This window comes from Hyaena hyaena, unplaced genomic scaffold (genome assembly GCF_003009895.1).
Source record: "Hyaena hyaena isolate Hyena2069 unplaced genomic scaffold, ASM300989v1 scaffold_215, whole genome shotgun sequence".
Taxonomy (NCBI): Eukaryota; Metazoa; Chordata; class Mammalia; order Carnivora; family Hyaenidae; genus Hyaena; species Hyaena hyaena.
The window spans coordinates 2408862-2433528 of NW_024080846.1; the positions used below are offsets into that span (position 1 = coordinate 2408862).

The following is a 24667-nucleotide window of genomic DNA, read 5'->3' on the forward strand; positions in this document are numbered from 1 at the left end:
TGGAGTACTTAGCATTTATTGTTATGTTTGTCTTGCTTTTTACGCAGGTACTTGATTGGCAGCTGCATGAATAACATCTAAGTCTCCAAGCCTTATTAAAATGTAACAAATATCTGAGCCATAAACTGCGCTTTGCAGTACCCATTCGAGGCAGGCCTTCCAGAATACTTGAGAAAGTGACTTGAGTCACTTGAGTGAACCACAGTCCTGATGGTTCGCTGGCTGCCAGGTAAATTTCACATGAGGGGAGAGCCAACCAGAGTTTTCCTTCAGTCAGGTTTACTTTGTTTTGCATTAATTATTTGTTATTCCATGCGAATCACAGTACACCAGCTGTTAAAGCATTTGGCGTTTCAAATGCAGCTCAAGACCTGCCTCCTGCAGGAAGCCTTCCTTATTAATTTCACTAATTTTCTGATCTCTAGCACAATAACTCCTGCTAATTAATGAGTCCATCAAAGCATAATGCACCTCAAAAGCACTCACCAAATATTAGATGGAAATACAAAGTGTATCCATTTATTTGATCCATTCTACAATGAATTAATGCATCCTTTTTTCCTTGCATAGCACACATACCCTCCTCAGGGATAGATTTATTGTTTAATGGGCACCACAAGTTTTCACCATGACACTATGCACCCTGTGGGGGCATGGAATTACATATGTTTATATCTATATCTGTATCTACCCCCACGACCCAGCGGGGATGCAGCTGGGGAGCACTGGCTCAGGGCTCAGGGCTCACAGATCCAACTTATTGGCTCCAGTCTCCCGGGAAGACATGCAGTGCTTCCTCCCTTATAGTTTTGCTGTTCTGTGATTCCTTATTAGGATTTTTTTGGTCTTTCTTTAGTTTAAAAGAGTTTCTGTTACTTGCAAGTAATGGGACACTACTTACAATGACCGTATTTCAGTCATTCAGCTTTATAAAAAAACCGCATGAGAGACACACTTTGGTTTGAAAGGACTTCATTCCTTGTAATGAGAAGCCACATTTCTACTGGATGTGAGCCAAACACAAAGCCCTTTGTAGCTTGGTAATCCAGGGTATTTTGAGTTGAGTTTTGGAGTGTCCTTGGAACAGAGTGGGATTTTATTAGACAAATAGGAGAAGGGAATCCAATTCTAGGAATATGTACAGGTCCACGGCAGGAAGAGGAGCATGGTGTATATTTGGAGAAGTGGGAAAATATAATACCGTGTGAGCCCAAAGGAGTTTTCTGAGAGGCAAGGACCATAGGATGAAGGGCATTATTAAGGATGCTGATCTTATTCCTAAAGGTACTGACAAACCAGTGAAGGGAAACAATACTGTCACATTTTCATGTTTGATACCTCATTCTAAGTACAACAGAGGAATGGATGAGGAGAGACCAGAGGAGATGGAAGGAGACCGGGTGAACCAGCATTTTCACCAGTGGTCCAGGGAAAGAAGATGGTAGCTTGGGTTGTGATGAGAAATGGAGGTGGAAAGGGTAGAGAGACATAAGATATTTTTAGGAGTAAGACAGAAAAAATGAGACAAATGGCTGACTGCAGGAGAGAAACCTGTCTCCCAACCTCCTGACCTGTTCCTCTAACCTCTCACCAGGCTTGCCAGCCCAGGCCTTGGCTGCTGATAGACCTGGACAGGTTTACCGTTGGTTTTACTATTTGTTTTGCCTTTGTTTTTGCCTACCTTAGAGTATATTCCTGAGTGCAGTGAAGAAAGGCAGGTTAGAAATCAGGCACTTGGGGAAAGTATTAATTTTAGAATTGTTTGCCCATTTGGTACAGTGAAATTGGTTCCAGAATTGTTACTTTTCCTATTTTTTCCAATTCTTATCATTTCTTTTCAACTTCAGCGCTCCTCTCAATGATGTCTCGCCTTGTACACTATGATTCTCAGAAGAAAGCCAGCCAGCCAGGGGTGGTATTAGGATCACAGGTCAGGATACAGTTTGAAGAAGCCTCCCATGCCCTGAACATTTTATTTCGTGCCCACATACACACAGCCACATTCCTGGGAATTACTGTTTTTATCCCTCCTCTAATCTTCTGTTATTTCCAGGCTTGGAAAAATGATCTAGTGGCTAAAACAGAAAGATGAGGAAGAGTAAAGGGGGAGTGCAAGAAGGAAAAAGAGCCGACGGCAGTTGCCCACATTTAAAGATGGAGCTGAGAGTATGCGGCTGAAGAGTGAGAAGCTGATGGGTTAGGAACAATGTTCTTTTACTTCCACTGCCCTGGCCTAAGAAGGCAAAACTTTCCAAGTGAGCAGGTAGACCAGGTAGTCCCTCTGAAAGGAGGAATATGATCAGGGTTGACAGAGATAATCTGCTTATACAGATTATAAAAAAAACATTTCTCCTGTGTTCTTCCTCTTGGTTCCAAATAACCTTTAAGATTTAGGGTCACCTGACATAGGCCCGTGACTTTGAAAAACAGATGAATGTAAACTCACCTAGGATGGTTTTTGCCTGTTTTATTCAATAATACGTTCACCTTTCCCTCCTACAAATTAACTGTTAAAAAAAAAAAAAGATAGCTAGAATCTATATAAAGAGGTCAGAGACTTATGCCATTGGGTTCATTGATTTTTTTACCTCACCTCCAAGCCTATTCCTGGGTGAGCTTAAGGGATGCAGATGAAAATCAATGGCTTGGGGTGGGGTGTGGGTGCTGGGGGTTGTTCCTGGAAGGCTGAGCTCACAGGCCAAGCAGATACTTGACCTGGCCCTACAAATCCTTCCCAGTTATCTCCTCCCTCTGAGCCATTGCTAAGTCTCTTAAAACTGGTTTCTGGTGTTGATCCACAAAAAAGAATTTCTCAAGGATTAAAATAGAAATAAAGTGAGAAAGAAAGGAAACGTATTACCCACAGCCCTGGCAGCTGAGTACCTACATGGTGAGCAAAAACTGAGATCAGGGACATTTAATTTAGAAAAGGCCCAAGAATATTCGGACCTACCCTACAAACAGTGGAAAGCCAGGCATAGGCTTGGCTGTCTGTAGAATCTAACAGAATATTTCATTGGAAGCAAATCTAGCTAATCAGTATGAAAATGCTTTTCATAAAATATTATTTTAAGAACTGGAAATATTAATGTGTTCTGACTTGTGGTAAATGCAAATAGAAAAGTCTTAAGCATAATAATTATATCAATCAATCAATAACGACTATAAACATTTTTATGTTGGAAGACCATTTACATTGTTCTCAGTGACTGAGACGTGCCTCTGGATTTAGCTGCTACCCTGAATCAAAGTCTGTAATGCCTGCCACTCCCCATTTCTGGCTTCTCTAGATCTTCCTGTAAATATATGTGTATGTAATGTATGTATATATAGGTGTGCATTAAGTATAAATGTATAAAGTAAATCACATGTATATGTGTATGCACAGACATATGTGATTGACTTTATTGATTGATTCTCATACAGCAACCCCAGAATCTTCCCCCGAAGAGTAATTTATTCACAATGTATGCACGAGCACTTCTAAAAAATATGTATTAAAAATTTCTTCCATTATCTAAACTGAACATTTTACTGGAAGTTTGAGACTGAACATGGCAGCTTCTCTCACACTTATAAATTGCTTTATGATTTTTTTAACCAGCTTTTCCCCGTGGTACCTTAAACACAAATGAGATAAAATAATACCTACATTTCATTATGAGGAAACCAGAAATCAGAGAGGCAGCAGCCTGTCTGGGCTGAATTGGAACAGCCTCCAGAAGACGGGTAGGCCTCACCTAAGGGACAGAGGCTCCTGCAGCAAAGGAGGCCCAGCCGCTGAGCCTACCAAGGGCCAGCCTCCCACCTACGCCATTCAGTCTGAGGTGGGGGAGGGGCTGTGTTCCCAACATGATCCTGGCAGTAAAGGAAACTGGGGTTTACAACAAAAATCAGGGGTTGTTTCTTGTCTTTACTAAAGGGTTCCCCATAGAAGAATGTGTAATAATCTACTCACTCAGAACATAAAACAGAATAACATTTAGGAAAAAAGAAGGTATATGATTTCCACATGTTTTAAGGAATATGACTATTGCTTAAAGACAGACGGGCTTACCAATAAAAACGAGAATGGTGGCCACTCAGCTTTTCTTGGGGCTTTGAGAAAGGAGGAGGTTTTCAAGGAGCCAAGTTATTTAGTGTACGTTTTTATTATTATCTGCAGCGATATTTCAGAGTGAAATAAGTAAAATATCTGTTCCTTTTCACTTGGCAGCAGCAAAGATCTTGGGGAAAAAAAATAAATAAGAAAGATGCAATCCCCATGGTGTAATCCCAGGGTACGGAAACTCACTTCTCTTAAATACCTCCCTCTGGCATAATTGACTTTTCATATGCATTTTAATAATGGTATTTCAGCAGGTTGCAAGGGAATTTTATTTTCTTCTGTTGTTGTTGTAAATTATGGTTTGGAAAAAAAGTGTTATAAATCTAATTACATTTTCACTTATATTAACAAGTCAGCACAATCTTCCAGCATGTTTACCAAGCAATTCCAATATTTACAGCTGACCTAATTGGTTGTGGGGTAGAAGCAATGAACAATATTTTATTGTCCTTATAGCCGCGCATGTGCTGAAGACAGCTGCTGAGGCGGAAAGCTGCCCTGCGACCCTGAAGTTCTGCCTGTCCTGCGTTTGCTTTGCCTTATCATCAACCAGCTGAATAGAACAGGGTGTGGGGAGGGAAAGGGAAGTGGGTCTTCGTGTGGGGAGATGGGGAGTTCGGTAAAGATGCCTTTTCTCAATCCTCTTTTGACAAGAAAGAGTCTCCAATTATTTTGGGGACGGTTACAGACTCAAAATGAAGGTGTTGTTGGCAACTTTGGGTGCAAAGTTGTAAATAACTGCATTAAAGCCAACAATGTGTTAGGTAAACATCTCTGATATTTGATGCTGAGTTGAGGACAATGATGGCCCTGTCCTTGACTTTCACTATCAAAGCCATCATGGGCTTTAGGAGCTGAGCATGGGACTAACATAGGCTAGAATTATTAAATTCTTGTGCCTTTGGGGAAAGGGTTAAAAAAAAGCAATTGTTCCTACCAGGCAAAGACCATATTATATTGCTTCATGGGGAGATAGGGACTGGGTCTCCCGCTATTACTAAAGGTGACTTTTGCAGTAGCTTTATCACCCCTCAGATTTAAATTGAAATGACATTTATCTCTAAGTCCTCTGTCTTTCCTACTCATACTACTGGTGGTAACACAAATGAATGCTAATAAGTTTTAGCAGAGAAATGCTTCGAGGTGAGTCTCCTCCACACTGGGTTCAATTATTCTGTGGGATAATCGTGTCTCCTATGTCCTGATAATTGCTAACATTTATTGGGTGTTTACTCTTTCCTAGGAACCTGGCCAGGAATCTTACACTTAGTCTTCTCATCAGCCCTGTGAGGTCAGTGCCACCCGTTTGACAGAAGAGGAGTCTGAGCCACAGTTCGGTAAGTGCCTTGCTTGTGATCACAGAGCACAGGAAGTCACAGGGCTGACTGAGGTCTATTCTTGACAGTCCACTTCTGGCGTGCTCACCTTACCCATGGGACTGGGCGGACTCCTACTTTATCACTCCTGCTGCAACCTAAAAACTAAAATGCCACAACACACACTAGGCTTTGATGTGTGATTTTAGATGTTCTTGAAAGGCCCTTATTGAAGGTCACCTAAAAATATACGTCCCCTGCTGGTTGATGCCTGAAATTCCCCAGTTAGGGAGACTGCCTTAGCTGAAACCACTGATCCCTGATGGAAACAACAACAACAACAAAAGCTACCTCTGGAAGGGCTAATATTTTAAACTTCTGTTTTTGGAAGTGATGTTTGGTTCAAATAGCTGATGGTGATGGGGATAGTAAGTACCTGGGAAATACTAATCCCAGGAAAGGGTGGTGGTGAGTGTCAGAGAACAAAAAAGCAGAATAAAAAGTCTGTGACGGGGCGCCTGGGTGGCTCAGTCAGTTGAGTGTCCGACTTCAGCTGAGGTCATGATCACAGTTTGTGCATTCGAGACCTGCGTCGGGCTCTGTGCTGACAGCTCAGAGCCTGGAGCCTGCTTCAGATTCTGTGTCTCCCTCTGTCTCTGCCCCTCCCCCATTCATGCACCCTCTCTCTCTTTCTTCTCTCTCAAAAAAGACATTAAAAAAATTTTTTAAAAAGTCTGTGACAATTTTTCCTAGAAACTATGTAAGTCACGTTTCTAGTCCTTGAATAGAGTTTTACACAGAAACAGTGACTAGGCTTCCATAATCTTCACCTTGTCTTGTTGAGTTGGTCTTTTATACACGACCTTAAACAAACAAGGTCTCATCCCTGCCTTTTAAGAGATTATAAATGACAAGAATGAAAACCTGCAAAAACCACTTAATGCAAATAAATATATGTACTCAGTAAATGATCAGCTGTCCCACTGTAATTTTTATTTCCATAATAGCAAAGCTGCTTCCTCATCTTCCCATCCAGCTATATCAATGGAAATTTCCATACCCGCAAGTCCTAGGAGCATTTGACTTCATTTTTCTTAAGACCTGTATACAGGTTAACAAAGAGGTTTAAAAAAGACTTTTGTCCCTCCTTTATTACGGCCTTCTACACTAGTCAAATAGACAGGGCAAAGAAGATGGGAAATAATGGAAGGAATATGCTGAATTTTCCATGGTACTCCTCTGACATTTTAAAAAACGTTTATTTATTTTGAGAGAGAGAGAGAGAGAAAACCCCAAGCAGACTCTATGCTGTCAGTGCAGAGCCCAACACAGGGTTCAATTTCACAAACCATGAAATCATCACCTGAGCTGAAATCAAAAGAGTTGTATGCTTAACCAACTGAGGCACCCAGGCACCTCTATTTTTAAGTAATAGCAATAAAATACTGTTTGATAATCTGAATAATTCATTTATCTAATGAATACCTGATGAATTATTCATATATACATGAATATATATACACACAAATATATACACACATATATACACATATATACACATAGATAGAGTACTCTTTGCAAGAATTGTAGCACTTTGCTTCTCAGAAACCCAATTTTTGCCTATAAGTACAAGATAAGAACTAGAAGTTCTTTCCAAATTCTTATTCTTCTATTTGTTAGCACCCTAACTCTTTCATTTGTCTCTGGAATTCAGTCTCATTGTGCTTAAAAATATCATATCTACCTGTGTAGATGTATGTCTATCTTTATCCCTATCTGCATACCTATCTGTACATCTAATTTTGCAGGATGCATTTGTATTGTCATTTTCTTTGGACTCTCTGTTGAGACTTGATGAAGATGCTTATTGCATTCATGACTGACACACCTCTGCTAGGGGTTCCTACATAGTCAAATGTCATCAATTGCAATGAGGAAGGCATCTTTAGAGGTTCTAGAATCTCCAAGGCTGTAAACACAAGTGCTATCTGGACTCTTAGAGAAAGGTAACTCTGGAAGATCAAATGCTGGCTTATGCAGTATTAAGCACACGTGGATTTCTAGAACATGTTTTGACTCCATATACATATAGGAATAAAAGAATCAAAAAATGTTTCTGATTTACTAGTTATGGACTCTATTTTATTCAAATAGAGAAGTCTCTGATTATCTAGAGGGAAAGTCATTTCAAAAGCTTATTATGGAAGGAAGAAAGAAAAGTACCTGCTCAGGGTGCCTGGGTGGCTTAGTCGGTTAGGAATCCAACTTCTGCTCAGGTCATGATCTCACGATTTGTGAGTTCAAGCCCTGTATGCAGCTTGGCACTGGTGGAGCAGAGCCTGCTTGGGACTCTCTCTCTCTCTCTTTGCGCCTTCACCACTTGTGTGCTTTCTCTCTCAAAATAAATAAACTTAAATAAATAAATAAATAAATAAATAAATAAATGATATCCTATCACTTAAAAAAAAAAGTAGCTGCTCACACAATCTTATATGCTTAGCCTCTATAGAAATCTCAGGAAGTGCAGAGAGAAGAACCATGTGTGGTGACTTACATCCAATATTCTGAGCCTGGAAAGACCCTAAAAACTAGTCCTCAGTGGGAGTTCAGACATCACTGAGGCTAAAAGATGGTGTTTCTCTTGCCTGGATCATCTGGGGCACAGGATTCAATTAGGTATGTAGAACTGAGAATAAAATGGAAGGAAGGGTTCATATTCCTTTCCTGACTGTGTGTGGGAGGGTGGTGTGGGGGTGCGTAGTATCTGAAAGTGGGCACTTAGAGGGGCAAATGTCTCAGGAGTCATCCCCTAGAATAAACTAGACAAGGGCTGGGAGTGAGTGTGCCAAAGAGCGGGGAGTGGTAATTTCTCCCTGTTAGGTGGATTTCCCCATGTCCTTAAGGGTGGCGGACCTCTGATACTAACCAGCTTCTGGCCTGGCAGATCATATAATGGCAGTTCTGGATGCAGCATAATTTGCTCAGAAACTAAAGACTGCCATGAAATCAGCTATGCTGGAAGGCACTGAGAAACAGCCAAAGAAAGAGCTGGAACTGCCACGGAAAAGAGCGTTCCAGAGGGAGAACAGCACGCTCTAGGCAGATGTGGACATGTTACAGTGACTGCACCAGAGGGAGTTTCCATAGTACAGGTCTTCACCGAAAGTCCTTATGATACGCTCTGCTGAGCTGATGGGCTGTTGATAGTAGGTGGTAGACAGTGAGTGAAATTGTGGAAGGTCTGAAACTTCACACCCTCTCCACCTGAATTTGAAAGAAATTGGTTGCAAAAGCATGAAAATCTAAGAGCCAAGGCAGAGGTGGATGGGTAAGGAGAACAACAACAACATGACCCATTTTGCACCTGATCAATTTTTACTGTGCTTTGGACTTTCCATAAGAACTTAGCATGCTTTACTAGGTCAATCCAAGTATTTAAATCCTAATATTATCTCTATTTTGCAGATGAGGAAACTGAAGCATAAAGGCTAAAGAGGATGGTGATCTGGCGTTCATACCTAACATATGCACAATGCTCATGACCGATATCTGTGAGACGCTTGAGCTTTAAAGAGCTAAGACTGGGTTGGATATTAAGAAAGAGAGAAAAAATGACATGCATGGTCTCTGGTGTCTCTAAAAGCACATGGAGAGTATGAAGATGAAGTTGATACCATATTTACACATGATCTTAGTCATAGGTTTCACAAAGATAGAGTGGGAAGGGAAATTATGAAGGAAAGTTCAGTATCTAGATTTCAATACAGTCCATAACAGTTGAATTAAAGAGACCTAGAGGGAAGGTTTCTAGGGAAGGGCTGATATACTCAAAGAAAACAAATCTTTCTATAAGAAATAGTTTCTTCTCCTGAACCGGATCTATCATAAACTGCCTAGAAATTTCTGCCTCCTCTTGTTCATTTGATAAGATATCTGTCAATATGTACTTCAGTTTATAAACACCTACTTTTAAAATACTGAATGGCTTAGTGTAATTATTGTGTTACTGGTCAGGTAAAACATGATATGAAATAATTATATCTAAACCTTCTCTTCATATATCTCATTAAATCAGTTTTACCAGAGAAGTGAGTTTTGATAGGAAAGAGGCAGAGTAAATAACTCAGTCAATAACTGAACAGTAAAATGGGTGGAACTTTCTCAATCTCACCCAAAGTAGGGTAGCCACAATAAAGAAATTGGAAGTGAGGACAAAGGGGCTCCAGGAGCAGTTGAAAAGCATTTTTATTTATCATGAAATTTTACATAAGTCGCACTGGATTACCATGGAAAGAAAGAGGAAATATTCATCTTTGCTCTCTCATGTTACACAATCCCTTGATTTAACAACACAGAACTCAAGTGAACAGAGCTAGTGTTTATTTATTCAACAAATACACATTTAACTACCATCTATTAAATAGACTTTTGTGTGCCCATCTGAGAACCCAATTGCTATTTCTAACATTGCTTACTCTATGGGAAGAGAAAGATCCCCAGGGACACAGTGAAATATTGGACTATAACTTAGGGCTGTCTGCATTGCTTCAAGTACTAAGAATAGAAGATGGTAGTTTCTGAACTTACTGGAAAACCCACTGGTGGGCTGAAGATTACATCTTTAAAAGCATCAAGCCATTGTCAGCAAAACTATAAATAATGTTATGCTGTTTTGGGTATGAGAATGTAATACTATTAACACATCAAGAACAGATCACAAATAGCACACGCCACACATTTTACATTTTCCCCCCAATAATGCCTACTTAACTCTATTAAGCCATCAAATTTATTTTACTACTGGTTGTTGCACAGAACATGTTTATCAATTTACCAGCTGAAGTTAGCTTCGCCCTGCTAAATAAATAAATAAATAACAAAAAGAAAGAAAATAAAAAAGTGAATCAAAACAAAAACACACCCTATTCTGTAGTACTAAGTGGGAGCAGGATCTGTCATTGTTCCCATTAACACTGTACTTAAATCAACTGAACTAACCAACTCCATTGATGGAATGTCACAGAAATGGACCCACAAATGGCACTTATATATAGATGTATATATGACTGTCTAACCAGCAGTGTGATGCTGATTATTATTATTTTTTAAGATATAGCTCATGTGAACATATCTTGCTTTCCAATTAAGAGGTGCAGATGAATTAAGCATCATCTTTAAGAGATGATCTGGATGGCTAACTTTCATGATCTCTGACCTTCTTTAGGGGCTTTTAAAGCATATTCTAGGATCCCCTGGCCAGAAAGAGGGCTGACAGGCCCAATCTATGAATGGTCATGCTGTCTAGACCAATTCTCCTTTTTGATGCCTGCTTTGAACAACTTCCTTATTTGTCATAGTGCAGGTACTTAAGACAATGGGAAACACACCAATAAGTGATTTCTTTTTTATAGCTGTACTAAGGAATAATGAGGAAAAGTCCATGAAACTGAATGCCTACATTTACCTTTAAGGATTTTCTGTGGCTTTTTGTAACCATCACTTGCCAAGCCTCTCTTATCACAGAAGATGTGGGAAAGTATAAATGGACACATAAGCATGGCTGGGGCACTTCATGTGTGATCGCCAATGTTGTCTGTACAGTCTCAAAACAATTTTTAAGTGTGAGTTATGTTTTCCTAACAACTGTGCATTAACATAAACAAAACATGGGGAGCCTGGGTGGCTCAGTGGGTTAAGAGACTGACTTTGGCTCCGGTCATGATCTTGCGGTTTGTGAGTTCGAGCCCTGCGTCGGGATCTGTGCTGACAGCTCAGAGCCTGGAGCCTATTTCGGATTCTGTGTCTCCCACTCTCTCTCTGCCCCTCCTCCACTCACACTCTGTTTCTCTCTCAAAAATAAATAAACATTAACAAAACATAAACATCATGTGTACACAAATACACAGATGTGCAATGCCAATAGCCAAGAAAGTATTCTTGAGAAATTTGAGATGTTATTTCACACAATATGCTAGCACACATTCTCACCTCTGGTCAGGCAAGTTGACACATGGAAGGCTCCGGGTTTCCCCCATGCCTTGCCCATGTCATTGCCTTCACACGAGCTGAGATGCCCACTGTCTACTATTCTCCCAAATCCCACCTGCCACAGGAAAGTTTCTAGAACAATCCATCCACCCCTCACGGACCTCTTCTTCCTTTGCCCTCCTGCCAGAAGTATCTATGTAGCACTTCAAGGAGTGTTGTTTTATTTGAACTCTTATTTCTTTTATATAAATTCAACTTGTTTACCCAACTAGATTGCATGGGGGTTGAAACATCGTTTCTGTATCTCCGAACACGTTAAGCAGAGTGCCTACTTAGCACACAGAGACATTCAATAAATCCCTATTTACCAACCATTTTAAAATAAGAAGAAAATTGTAAACTCCAATAATAGTGAATAGCTGTTTCGCTGTCATTAAGAGTGTGAATTCCTGAAATCCCATAGCACTTTCCTCCACACAGAGTTCTTAATCCTTTCCCACAGATTATCTCACTTAGTTTCCTAAAATACTGAAATAGAAGGCAGAGAAGGACAGAAGCTGTAATTCCTAGGCCTGTTATATTCCTTTTGGAAAACACACACACAAAGAGGTGGTACCTTTGGTGGCTCAGACAGAGACACCTGCCTCACCTGTGGGAGTGGTATGGTGAAAACCTCTGTTAACCAGACACAGCTCTCCAGAATCCCCAATTAAACAGAAGCATGGCTCTTCATATATTAAAAGGAGGTGACTTGTTTAAAATCTAAATCCTTGATAGGCTATGCACTTACTGCATATTCAACCCAATTTTGTACACCTTTCTAGGTATAACACTTGATAATTACAATAAGGAACATCTGATGAGTACTTATTGCTGGCCAAGAATCAAAATACTTTAAATACCTAATCTCATCTTATCATTACAAAACTTACAAAGTGTTTATGACTATCATACTCATTTAATATAGCAAAACTGAGACAACTAGACAGCCTTTGAACTTAACTCTAACCCTACCCCACATCCACATTATGTAATGCCAGGACATATTGACCACACTCTACTGATAATACAATATCTACCTGTAGATAATCACAATTCTCAATCAGCAAAATTTTTCCTAGTATAGTATAGGTACTAAATTGAAATGCTGCCAACATATTACAAAGCTATTGACAATGAACTCTGAAGCAACAGAACTTTTAGATCAACCTCCATTAAAATTTTTTTAATGTTTATTATTTATGAAAGAGAGAAACAGAGTGCAAACAGGGGAGGGGCAGAGAGAGAGGGAGACACAGAATCTGAAGCAGATTTCAGCCTCTGAGCTGTCAACACAAAGCCCTATGTGGGGCTTGAACTCATGAACTGCGAGATCATAACCTGAGCTGAAGTTGGATGCTTAACCAACTGAGCCACCCAGGTACCCCATCAACCCTCTATTTAAAATAAGCTGAACAGATCACCCTCCATTGCCAACCCTGAATTCTTGTTAATCAAGATTTTAATGCACTAAAGAGCTGCAGGAAAAAAGAGTGGAGGAAAAAGAATTTGTTGACCCTACTTTGCAGACTCAAAAACAAAAGCAAACTCATCATCTGTTTGTTGGAAATAGGAGAGAGATTAATAATAGAACTCAGAAATAATTGAAATCTCACCCCAATCCACAAGTCTAGGGTACCTGAAAGGTGAGCTGAGAGAATACTGGGAAATGACCTTTGGTCGTCACAGGTATAAATATCTTTGAGCAATGTTGCAAGGAGGTATATTTGTTTAGCTTAACGATAGTGGGAGAAGCAGAGATGAAATCATGTTGGTGGGGAACAATTCCACTGGTCACTATAAGGGCTGATAAAGCCAATATTCTGGTTTATGTCATACTTGTATTGTCCAAGGATCTTCAGAAAACCAGAGGGAATCAGGGTTCTCTGAGGCTCTTACCTGGTGGCGAAGCTTACATTGCTCAGTCTCTCGCGTCTCGTTGGCATCTCATCACTTATTGTAGAATCAGAGAGTTCCTTCGTGCTGCTTCTCCTTACCAGCACCATTGTCCCTGCAAGAGCACAGCAATCTTAATGAGCCAGTCTATCTTTTTGGAAGGCTTTTTTGAACAATTGCTACTGCCTGCGACATTTCTAGGTCCCCTGCTAGGGAGAGGGTAGAGATCCTGAGCCATAAACTAATTCTAAGAGGATGGATTATAGACATCTCATGAATTTCCTTCTGCAGAGTTAGAGAGTGAATAGAAAATTATTGTGAGAGTTAGAGAGTGGATAGAAAATGATTCAATACCATATCGATGGCTAAAATATGCACCCATTGAGTTGCTGCTATACCTTTATAAGACATCACTCCTCTATCTCACCCAAGTGTAGCATCCCAGGGAGCTTCCTGTCACAGACAGGGGTCTACAGCCACTATGGGACTCTAAGAAAGGATCACTATACAAGTCCCCTTTTCCCTTCTGCAGATACTGCTCAGGCTGTAATTTATTCTCCTCGGATACCACTTCCTTTTACTTTATTTTTCTTTCAAGGAAGGATTCCTTTATGATTAATTTTAGTTTTAATTAATCCTACATGGTCTAGCTCTCAAAATATGTGTGAATTTCCAAATCTGGAAATAATACAAAGGCAAATCATTTTCTTACCTGCAAAATGGGAATGATACTGGGACTTCAAAGGATGACTGTGAGGATAAATGCAAGAATGCTTGAAATTTAATCATTAAATGAGCTATTTGAAGCTGCTCTGAGACGGGGAAAAAACGAAAAAACAAAAAACAAAAACCCTGACACATGAACCATGACTTCTTCAGTCATCTCATTGTTATGTCACAGATTTGTGCTAGGAATTCTTTCAACACACTGGACATTATTGGTCAATTGGAATTGGCACTTAGTATTGTGAGAAGATATATCATTCTAAAGGATGCCTGTCAGTTACAGGCTTCTCTTTCACTCTTCAAGGACCCTGCATGATCTGCTTGCCTGAACCAGACTGTTGGGTGATTAGAGATTGGGAGCTGGGTGAGAAGTTATCAAAGAGAGGGACAAAGTCAAAAAGTAGCTGTCATTGTCACTCTTCCTCCTTGCTTACCCAAGTGGAGAAAAGAAACACAACCTCTTCCTCCTGTATCAATTTAAGAATTATCTGTGGACTTATGCTAGTCAAAATGAGTTCATGTGGAACGAACCTTTAAAACCCACATGGCAGTGGGCCTGGGACAATGGCCGACAGAAAGAGCCACAAAAACATCTTGGTATCCCTCTTGTTTTGATGTAATTCTTTCTGACCCATTCTAATCCATGGAAAATATCAATTGAGTGAAAACACACTTCTGGAAGAAGAGAGACCGCCTTTGGATATGGGATTTGTCAGCTTAAATCAGCAGTAACTGCATCACATAGGTGTTCTAAGAGTCAGGTTTAAAATGAGATTGCTCCCTACCTGTAATCCTCAGATGCCTTCACTTACATAGGGAGGGTTGACTGGTGTTTCCTTATTTCCTGGTTACCTTTTGCCCTGGGGGTAATGGCTCAGGGACAGAACATCTGAAGAAAATTCTGAGTGAGGATTGGTGTGTCAACTGTCAGTCCTTAAAGGCTACCCGCTGAGTACATGTGATAGAAGCTGAACTATGGAATGCAAAAGGCAACATGCCCAAACTGGCTTAGAAATGATGGAACTTTCAGGAAATCTCTGCTTTCTCAAAGCCTAATGTGGCAGCCAACATTTGCCAGGTATTAAAAAATGGTGGGAGGGGATAAGTGGGTGAGGTGAGTGATAAGTTTGAACCCCTCAAAATTTTGCTAAAATTTTGAATTTTCCCTTGTGTTATTCTTCAGAAAATCTCTTCTGAAAATACACTAAAGATCTGTATGCTTTTGGAAGCTTTCATAGTTCTGGAAGTATGTGCATGTCGGGGGTCAGAGGGAGCAGTCTGTATGGTGGTTGGTGATACCTCTGGCCTTGGGCTGGCTACCTGAAGGTAAAAGGTTAACTGGCACATATGACCTCTCCTGGTCCCTGGTCCCTTCCAACTCTAATTGTATAATCTCGATGACCATGTCTAAAATGTCTAAAAGTCTTCTATCTACCAGGTTGCAGACAGGGCAGTTAAGAATATGCAATATCTGGGGCGCCTGGGTGGCTCAGTCGGTTGCGCAGCCGACTTCAGCTCAGGTCATGATCTCATGGTTCATGGGTTCGAGCCCCGCATCAGGATCTGTGCTGAAAGCTAGCTCAGAGCCTGGATCCTGTTTCAGATTCTGTGTCTCCCTCTCTCTCTGACTCTCCCTTGCTCACATGGTCTCTCTCTCTCTCAGGAATAAATAAAACATTAAAAATTAAAAAAAAAAAGAATATGCAACATCTATTATTACCCCTGCCCCCAGTTTCTATGCTGCTTCAAAGGAAAAAGCAGAGAATGCCATAGAAATCAGAAGCTAAAGTCCTCTATCTCAAAGCAGTTGATAAGCAACTGAAGTTTCTCTGATTATGTTCCAAGGCAGTCTGATCATTTTATTTGTTTATATTTTTATCTATCTACAGATGACAGTGTGCAAGTAATTTTTCATATTTTAGGCAAAAAAAGAATGGAATGGATTTTGCCTTAACAATCTAGCTAGACTATTAATGTCCTGTCCTGGTCTCCTATGACCTCCCTATTGATATTCCAGAGAAGGTTTCTGGATAAAGAATTAGACTATATATATATATGGCATCTAACATCTGTGAATGATTGAAGAAAAAAAAAAGAAGATCTCTGCAAAAGGCCAACATTTTGATTACATTTCTCTCTTCTTCAAGAAGTGATACCCTTGAAAGCCACAGGCAAACATTTTCCTTTTTGGTTTACATGATAGGACTCCATGTGAAGACAAGCCTCATATATAGAGAGCAATAACTCTACCCTCTCTATCTCATCCAAGAAATCTTATCATCATCCAAATAAGCAAAAGTAATTTCTAGATCATTGGGATAATTCTGAATCTGCCCCAAATTCCTAGGAAGCCAAATTGTTGCAATTATTTACAAAACTTAATATTTGGCCACTATTCTGACACACTTAAAAAGTGATATCACGTATTCTGGATAAGAATCACTACTCTTAGGAGATAGAGAAGAAGCAGAACAACAGATCAAGCTAATGCCTTACTCTTGCTAAAAAAGGGATAGAATTCCTCCATCTTTATTTATTTATTTTATTTATATGTCCATTCATGATTAGAAGTTTTTTTCCAAGAAAATTATTATAGCCATGAAAGATGATATGGAGTGGCATAAAAAGAGGCTAGATCTAGGGAAGCCAACTCAGAAGCTACAGTAACTGGGATGAGAAATAAAGAAGGACACAGTTAAGATGGAGATAGACACTAAAGACTGCAGAAATGGAGCCATACCATCAACTACAGTATTAGGCAATAACAACTGTCATGAATATAGGAATACAAGATATTTGTACATAGTCTTGGTAGGCTTACTATCAAGTTGCTTTCCTTTTTATTGAAATCCCTGACTGTGTTTTAGAGAAGAAGAGTCACATAAGAACCCCTTCTATTCTCTCTCCTACCTAAGGCCACTGGTACAGGGGGAGAGCACTGACTGAATTTCAGAGTCACTCAGGTAACCAGGCCAGGGAGCCCAGCTGGTAGATTCATTAGGGGATTTCTATCTCAACCTTCTAGGTTTAGAATTCTCCTCCCTGGGAAACACTGCTGGGGTGACTCCTGTCTTAAATTAGTCTTGGATGTTTATGAAAAAAGTGACCCAGAGCCAAATCTAAAGAGAACGGTGAAATGGGGTACATTCAAGTTTGGACCACGGATCCAAACCATTTCATATCATTGCTTCCTGCCCCTGACTCTTTTCATATATTTCCTCAATCTCCTTATAGTAATTCCCCTCTCCTATACCTGTGACTCCACTGCAAAAATTAACATTTTAATGAGGACTCTAAAACAGTGCTCCAGGGTAGAGATTAGGGATATTTGGAAACAACTTTCTTCAAGGTCATTTTCATATTACCCATTTCTTCCACCCCACTGCATACGAAGATTTGTGTAAGCTCCTCCTAACCCTGGTAGAGGACTCCTGCTCTAAGACCAGAGACTTCAGAGGTTTCAATGGTGAAACAGCAGAGAGTGAACTGTATCCTTAGGGTTGGACAAGTTCCTGCCCAATAATTTACCTAACTAGAATAGGGAGAAAAACAGAAAGACAAGTCTTCCTGATCTGAAGGCTAGCCCTCCTGGTCTTCCTGCTCTGAACCCCCAAAAATATCAGGTAATGGGTTAACGTAAGTATGATCCACTAGGACTTCTCTGCCAATTCTTATTTCATCTGCATTTCATTGACAAGAAAAGAAATAATGAGATTCTTTTTGAGCTTGTGTTCCCACGGGTAATATGATAATTAACATACATATACTTACTATTTCCCAGGTACTGGTCTTAATGCTTTTTATATTAATATACTCAATTTGTATACTCTTTTTGTGCTAATATTCTCATTTAATCTTCTGAGAGGTGTAATATTATCATCAGCATGTTACAGTAATCGGAAGCACAATGAGAGCTTAAATAATTTGCTTCACACAGCTAAGAGGGGCCGCTGCAGAATCCATGTTCTTCACCACTGTGCTGCCTCTCAAAACGCTTAAGCTTATGAATTAAAGTGGAGAATCTCTGGTGTGGTTCCAGTTTCAAAACGCGGAAGTGATCAAAGGAAAGAAGGATTATAAATCATGGAATGTCAGAAGTGAAAATGGCCTTAGGGATGACGAGAACCGCCTGGCCTGGAAATAACACAGAGACTCCAAAAGGTAGCATGTCTTCCTTAAATCATAGTTAATTGGTGGTCATTGGCATTCAAGTCTTCTTAACTCTCAATTAGCATAGGAGGAGGAAGAAATTGGTGGGACTGAGCAAACTCAGCTCAAGAAAGAGATAGTTATTAGAAAAGAGTGGACTGGGGATACTCTTCATCTGGCTCTGAAAGACAAATAGTCAACCTGAAATTTGTACTAATCCAGTCAGAAAATGTTTCTCTTTTTTCATCTGTTGCTAAATTCCTAAGCCTTTTGTGAAAGTTAATTCACTGGGAGAATCTCCACATACTATCATGACTTTGAACTCTATAAAGCCAAAGCACCCTGCTCTACAGTGATGTCCTCTTCTGTACATTTTGTTGAGAGCTCTCTCCAGATTCAAATGCCCCACACAAGCTTACTCTCTAGCCACCAGACCCATGAGCATTTCCTGGTACTCTGCTGCCATCATCTGGCAAACAAGGTCAAGAACAGCTGCCTACTATTTGAGCATCAGGGTACCAGATAGTTGATTGGATCAAGTTCTCCGGGATACAGGGACTAGGCTTGGCAGGAGTGGGGACTGAGAATTGTGATAACTACAGAAGAATGAGAAGAATCAAAGATACTGAGAATCATGACAATGACAGAAAATCTTAAACATTAGATTAGAAGTCTTACTAATTTACTCTCTAGATACTATTAAATGCATGTTATAAAAGTAGGTAAAATTTGGCATTTCTACAAATATGATCACCGAGCCTCTCTATTTAGGCAAATATCTTTCCCTCTTTTACTACAGCAACTTCCTGTTTTAAAATACATATAGTAAAACCACACATAAAAAACTGGCTAATTTTTATAAAACAGTTTCATTTTGTAAAATGACTGACTGAAGTGCACGCACAGGAATATGTACACTGTTCTTGCAAAAGTCTGACTTGCACATGTGTTTATACAAACACACCTACTGCATGAAGCCATGCTAGATTTTCATATATTATAAGATATGTGTAGTGGAAGGATACTTTTAACATAGTTTTTTCTTTCTTCACTCCTATTTCTCCTGTTTATTCAGCCTCATCTCTTGCCTCTGGAAAGATTCACAGGTTACAGAACACTATAATGGTCAGTGTTTGCTTCTGAATCCAAAATAGGGCCTTGAAGTCCATTTAATTAGTAATCTTCAGACCGAAGCATTCAGTGGCAACCCTGCAGACACTAGGGATTTCAGAAAATCACATAGAAATAGCTTCTTTTTATGCCCAATATGGTGTTAGATTTTCATGTGGGAATTGAAAGATTCAGAGAAAATAAAGCTAAGGTTAAGACAGCACCTTATCTGCGTGTAGAATGGCAACATGAGCAGCTCCAGAGATCTGTTCCTCAGTGAAACAATAATAAGTAGTGAAAATTATTAAAACAAACATGTGCACGCACACGTGGATGCACACACACACACACACGTTAAATTCTCGAGAAATTGTCCCATAGACATATAGCAAGTGAGCAAGATGTATTCAAGAAAGCACACTAAATCTTAGGAAGAACTGCAAGAGCCACAGACACTTGAGTCACAAACTTCCTTTCCTCCAACCCTAGCTAAGTATGATAGAAGCTCTGTTCTAGATAAATGCACCCAAGGATACAGAGGTCCCCCTCCCTCTCACTCCCAGTCAAGGGCCATGAGAGCAGGTCTCTGGGAGGGGCAGGCACTAGCATTTCTCATTCCTCCAGCACTACGTTGCAGAGGCTAAATTTCAGGTGCAGCAAGAGCATGGAGGCCCCCTTTCTCCACACATCCCTCATTCATAGAGCAGAGGTCTTGCTTGAGCATCACAGGGTGAAAACAATAAGCACTGGTTACCTACATCCCAGCTCCTGGCACCTAAGGCAGTTTCCAAAGTGAGAGAATCAAACCAAGAAGACCAGACTCTACCACCACTACCCAGTGCCCTGCTCAAAAAGCAGGCACATCACTTCTACAGAAATGAATCACTGTCCCTACCCACAGCTCTGAAGCAGTGACTCAGACATTCTTCCCTAGGGAGAGGCAGGTCATAAACACACAGAGCTCTGAGGCTCTTCCCAAGGGAACTGGCTTTATTTGGAACAGTGTAGAAAAGTTCAAGCCCAAAGGTGCTCTTGAAACAATGGTGATTTTAGTGGCAAAAGATTAGGTTGAGGCTGGGAGCTCCATGACAGCAACAAGGTAAACCACAGGCCAGAATTTACTACAGTGAGCCAGGAAAGGAGACAGCTGACTGAGTGCTCTCTTGGGTCAGAAAGGACCTTAAAGACTGGCCTCAAACACTACTCCTGTAGTGAGGCCCAAATTTAACTGGATAATACCTTAGACCAGTATATGCCTAAGGGTATTGTCAAAAATAATAAGAGGCAACAGCAGTCAGTCAGTTGATGTCCCCTAAGAGCTGGGTGTGAGGCCAGTGGAGGCAGAGAGATTAACAGAGAGATAGGGGAAGGAGACAATATAAAGTGCCCTGTTAAACCCACTGTCCTCCCCAGATGACCACATGCAAGCCCAGGGCTGCATGCTGATGAGCAACATTGGCACCTTGACACTGCCAGGAGAGTAGATTTCACTGAGGTAGTCCCGCCAAATCACTAACCAACTAATCAAGCAAGAAATGACAAGCCCTCTATCCAGAGTTGCTGCAGCATATTATCTAAAAGTCTCATTTTCAACAAGAACAACAAAATTATGAGATATGTAAAGGAGAAAGAAAACAGGAACCATATACAAGGGTGAAAAAAAAAGCAGAGGGAGCAAGAAAACGTGAACTATACACAGGAGTAAAAAAAGCAGACAACAGAAACTACCTGTGCAAGGGTCCAGATGGCAGACTCAACAGACAAACACTTCAGAGCAGCTATTATAAATATGTTCAAAGAACTTTAAAAGATGGATGTTTGGAGAAAAGTATGACAGTATCTCTTCAAAGAGATGATAACAATAAACAAATTTTTTATAAAAAGGAATCTGGAAATTCTATAGTTGACAAGTACACTAATTGAAGTTAATTATTTGCTAGAAGGGTTAATGTACTGAATAGGCACCCCCCTCCAAAATCCATGTACACTAGGGACCTCAGAATGTGACTGCTATGGACTGAATTGTATCCTTCCCAATTCACATGTTAAAGCCCTAACTCCCACTGTGACTGTATGTGGAGGTGGAGACTTCAGAGAAGTAACTGAGGCTAAATGGGGGCCCTGATCTGATAGGATTAGTATCCTTATAAAAAGAGGAAGAGAGACTGGAGCTCAGTCTCTGCCATGTGAGGACACAGTGGGAAGGTGGCCAATTACATGTCAGGAAGAGACCTCTCTCCGGGAACTGAGTTGGCTTACACCTTGATCTTGGACTTCCAGCCTCCAGATTGTGAGAAAATAAATTCCTGCTGTTTAAGCCACTCAGTCTGTGGTATTCTGTTATGGCTGCCCAAGCTGCCTGCTACCGTGACCTTAAATGGAAATTATATCTTTGCAGATGTAATTAGTTAAGAATCCCAAGGTAAAACCATCCTGGATTTGGGGTGAGTTCTAAATCCAAAACTGGTATCCTTAAAAGAAGAGGAGGACACAGAGACATGGAGGAGAGACACAGGAAAAAGGGCCATGTGAAGACAGAATCAGATTGGAGTGATGCTGGAAGCCTCTAGAAGCCTCTAGAAGCTGAAAGAGGCAAGGACAGATTCTCCCCAAGAGCCTTCAGAGGAAGTGTGTCCCTGCTGACACCTCATCTTCAGACTTTGGTACGACAGGCCTAGCAGATACATCAAGGAGCTTATGATAGGCACAAAATATACCCTCCCCCAAAGATGTCCATGTCCTAATCCCCAGAACCTGTGAATATGTCATGTTCAATATGGCAAGGGAAATTCAAGGTTGCAAATGGAATTAAAAGTGCCAAATAGCTCACCTTGAAAGATTTTTCTGTATTATCCAGATGGGTCCAGTGTAACCACAAGAGTTCCTTAAATATGGAACATGGAGGCAGAAGATCCAGAGTCAAAGAAAGGAATGTGATGATGGAAGCAGAGTCCTAGTGATGAGACATAAGAAACACCTGACCAGACATTGCTGGCTTTGAAGACAGAAGGGGGCCGTGAGCCCAGGAACTCCGGCAGCCTCTCCAACCTGAGTAGGCAAGGCCATGCAGTCTTCCTCAGAACTTGCATAAAGAAACACAGCCATGCTGCCAGACCCCATATCATATGATAAATGTTAATTCATCCCTAAACCACTAAATTGTGGTAATTGGTTATGGTAGCAGTTGGAAATGAATGCAGGGCCCAATAACAAATTTGAACTGCCAGGAGAAAAAAATTAGCAAATATAAAGACAGACTGATAGAGACTGCTTTCCAAAAGAGTGAAAGCAAAAGAGAGAGAGAGGGAATGTGACAGAGAGAGAGAAAGGAAGAAGAATGAAGAAAAATAAACAGTTCCAGAAAAATGTGGATTCCCACTAAGTGTACCATATACATGCAAAGAGAGAACCAATAAGAGGAAAGAGAGATGAAGGAGCAGAAAAAAAAAATACTCAAATAAATAATGAATAAAATCTTCCGAAATTTGATGAAAAATATTCATCTACAAGTATGGGCACACCTCATACATATTGTGGGTTTGGTTCCAGACCACTGTGATAAAGCAGATATCACAATAAAGCAAGTCAGATGAATTTTTTGTTTTCCTAGTGCATATATAAGTTATGTCTATGCTCTACTATAGTCTAAGTATGCAATGGTATTATTTCTAATAAAAGTACATACCTTAATTAAAAGATATATGATTGTTAAATAATGCTAATTATCATCCGAGCTTACAGTGAGTCACGACATTTTTGCTGGTGAAGGGTTTTATCTTGATGCTAATGGTTGCTGACCGATCAGAATGGTGGTTGCTGAAGGCTGGGGTGTCTGTGGCAATTTCTTAAAGTAAAACAATGAACTGACCTGCATCAACTGACTCTTCCTTTCACCTGAACGTACAGAAGCTATTGTAGGGTTATTAACTTGCCTAATTTCAATATTGTGTGTCAGGGAATAGGAGGCTCAAGGAGAAGGAGTGGAGTACTAGTCAGTGGAGCAAGCAGAACACACAGAGTATTATATAAGTTATATGTGTTAAATGGGCACAGCCATGGCACCCCTAAACAATCACAATAGTAACATCAAAGATCACTGATCACAGATCACCATAACAAATATAATAAGTTTTGCGATATCGCAAGAATTACCAAAATGTGGCACAAAAACATGAAGTGAGCAAATGCCATTGGAAAAAATCGTGCCAACAGGCTTGCTGGATGCAGGGTTGCCACAAAACTTCAATTTGTGAAAAATGGAAAACCTGTGAAGGGCAATAAAAGGGGGTATACCAGTATTATTTTCCGATGAATGCTGTAACAAAGTGCCATACATTTGGTGGCTTAAAAAAGCATCCTTTACTCTCTTTCAGTTCTGGCATTTAGAATCTGAAGTAATTTTCCCTGGGCTAAAACCAAGGCATGAAATTCCCTTCAGAAATTCTAGGGGAGAATCCATTTCCTTGACTTTTCCAGCTTCAAGAGGCTCCTTGTATTTCTTGCCTTGTGGCCCCTTCCTCCAGCTTCAAAGACAGTGGCACAACATTTTCTCTCTCTGAATCAGCTTACATCTGCCTTTACCACAAACACTTTTCTCTTGTGTAGGTTGTTAAATCTCCTCCTTCTGCCTCCCTTTCATAAGGACCGTAATGATTACAATTAGACTACACATAGATAATCCAGGATAACCTGCCCATCTCAAGATCCCTAATTTAATCTGTAAATTTCTGCAAAGCTTCTTTTGCCATATGAAAATAACATTCACAGGTTCCAGGGATTAGGGTATGGATATCTTTGGGCGCCATTACTTAGTCTATTGCATTACACATTCAAAGATATCAATGAACTCCAAATATGATAAACAAAGATATGCAGACACAGACATATCATAGTAATAATACTGAAAGTCAAAGACAAGAAGAACCATTTGAAAGCTGCAAGGGACAAACAAAACTTGATTTACAAGTGAATTCCAATGGGATTAACAGATAACTTCTCATCAGAAAGAGTGAAGGCTAGAAGGAAGTGGGAAGACATATTCAGTACTGAAATAAACTGTCAACCCAAAATTTTATACCCAGTAAAACTATCTTTCAAAACTGAAAATGAGACACTCTCCCCAAATGGTAAGGACTTTGGAAAGTTTGCCCCTCCATAAAAACAAAGAATAAACTGACAAAAATGGTCAGGATAATTTTTTTTTTAGAATTCTGATAACTACCCAGCAGTGACCCAAAAATCAATCAAGAAAAATACATCTCAGTAAAACCAGCAATTTTTGTGGTGTTTTAACTTATATTAGTCCCACCCCCAACTCCCTAGCTAATCAGTATCC

The 24667-nt window shown here is 40.1% G+C and overlaps 1 protein-coding gene across 1 annotated transcript in view; it reads right to left on the bottom strand.

The window, feature by feature from the left end:
* Positions 1 to 24667, bottom strand: part of KCNU1 (potassium calcium-activated channel subfamily U member 1) — a 135606-nt gene that overhangs the window by 56799 nt on the left and 54140 nt on the right. Inside the window, exon 19 of the mRNA XM_039242568.1 lies at positions 13351 to 13462. Coding sequence (XP_039098499.1) covers positions 13351 to 13462 — 112 coding nt within the window. The remainder of the gene's footprint in view (positions 1 to 13350; positions 13463 to 24667) is intronic.